Below are 1,542 nucleotides of genomic sequence, written 5' to 3'. Positions count from 1 at the left end.
GAAAGGCTGTGGCTGCTTCCCAAGCTCCTCAGGCATCCAGCAAAGACTGTCAACCACTTTCTGCTGCAGGGAATCAATTGAATGGGCTCAGAAGTAAACGGTCATGGTGAGATCAGATCTCATCCTTTTTCTGCACTGGCTGGTGCAGGCTTCTGTAAATAAGTGTTTGCATTGTGGCAGCACCTGGGGGTCTCAGACAAGGGCCCCCTTGTGCGAGGCTACAAAGAGAAATAAAGAAACGAGCCCTGACCCCGAGTGGTCCCAGCACTAGAGGGTCTGACACAAGTAGGTCAGCAGCAAAGAGGGTGGGATGAGGAGGTATGCTGAGCCACTTCGCTGTGATTTAATTATTTAGGTTAGTGGCCTGAATGTATAATGAGCTGGGGAGAGGGTATTTAATATGGAAAACTGCCCTGGCTGAATAATGTGGGGTTAATCTGGTCTCTGCAGCCTACGAGGGAGAGGACGAAGCCTGGCAGAAGAACTGCATTGTTCACACCTCATCCTGGAGTCCCTGCTCAAAGACCTGTGGGCTGGGCATCTCCACCAGGATTTCCAATGACAACGACCAGTGTCGGCTCCTGAAGGAAAGCCGCCTGTGCAACATGCGGCCCTGCGAGGTGGATATCACCAAGCACATTAAGGTGAGGACTGTTTCTCCACGTGCCCCTTGAGTTTTGCCTGGACGTGGGGTCAGCCTTTGTTTGGCAGTGTTCAGGCCTCTGAGGGCTGCACTTTTGATCTTGGAGGCTCTTAGAGAGCACATGTGGATTCACTGCAGAGAGGTCAAAAATATGTCCTCCCTGTGCTTCCACATGTTGGTATAAAAGCCTTCCCCTGAGAGCTTTAATTCTGGCCAGAAGTTCCTTCCAAGGAAAGGCAATTCCAGTCCACTGTGCTCACTGATGGTTCAGAAAGACCTGTGACTCAGCTAGTGGAAAAGTGATGGTACACTACTGTCATCGCTATGAACTGTATTTTGCAAGTATCCTACTTGCAGCTTCTGGCTTCCTATGTCCAAATGTGTCATTCTGTCACACCCTCTAGATCAGGGCTCTAAATCCTTCCTAACAGCTTCAAAACCCTTTAAGTGTCAGGAAGGTTCTTTGCATGTCCTACCTGTGTCAGCAACGAATATTAACCTGTTCCTTTTTCTGTTCTTCTCTGATTTAGCCTGGGAAGAAGTGCTTGGCTGTCTACAGGGCTGATGAACCAATGAACTACACCATCTCAGGATGTGTGAGCAAAAGTCCATATAGACCCAAATATTGTGGTGTCTGCACGGACAACAGGTGCTGCACACCCTACAAGTCCAAGACTATTGAAGTGACATTTGAGTGCCCAGATGGAACTGAGTTTTCTTGGAAAATCATGTGGATCAATGCTTGTTTTTGCAACCTGAACTGCAAGAACCCCAATGACATCTTTGCTGACTTGGCTCATTACCACGATTACTCTGAGATTGCTAATTAAATTGGCTGAATGCTGGAATTGACCCGTTGCTCTGATTTTACAGAGGTATTAAAATAAAAGGAGAATCTT

General features: G+C 47.7%; 1 protein-coding gene across 2 annotated transcripts in view; it reads left to right on the top strand.

Annotated features, from left to right (window-relative positions):
- The window catches only part of WISP1 (WNT1 inducible signaling pathway protein 1), a 6,861-nt gene extending 5,319 nt beyond the window's left edge, over positions 1-1,542 (top strand). For both annotated transcript variants that reach the window (XM_010086023.1, XM_010086022.1), the window contains exons 3-4: positions 451-644; positions 1,174-1,542. In XM_010086023.1, coding sequence (XP_010084325.1) covers positions 451-644; positions 1,174-1,473 — 494 coding nt within the window. In that variant the 3' untranslated portion in view covers positions 1,474-1,542. The remainder of the gene's footprint in view (positions 1-450; positions 645-1,173) is intronic.

This window comes from Pterocles gutturalis, unplaced genomic scaffold (assembly GCF_000699245.1).
Source record: "Pterocles gutturalis isolate BGI_N339 unplaced genomic scaffold, ASM69924v1 scaffold40355, whole genome shotgun sequence".
NCBI lineage: Eukaryota > Metazoa > Chordata > Aves > Pterocliformes > Pteroclidae > Pterocles > Pterocles gutturalis.
The sequence above is the reverse complement of the archived record's forward strand: the minus strand, read 5'-3'. Positions and strand labels throughout refer to the sequence as shown.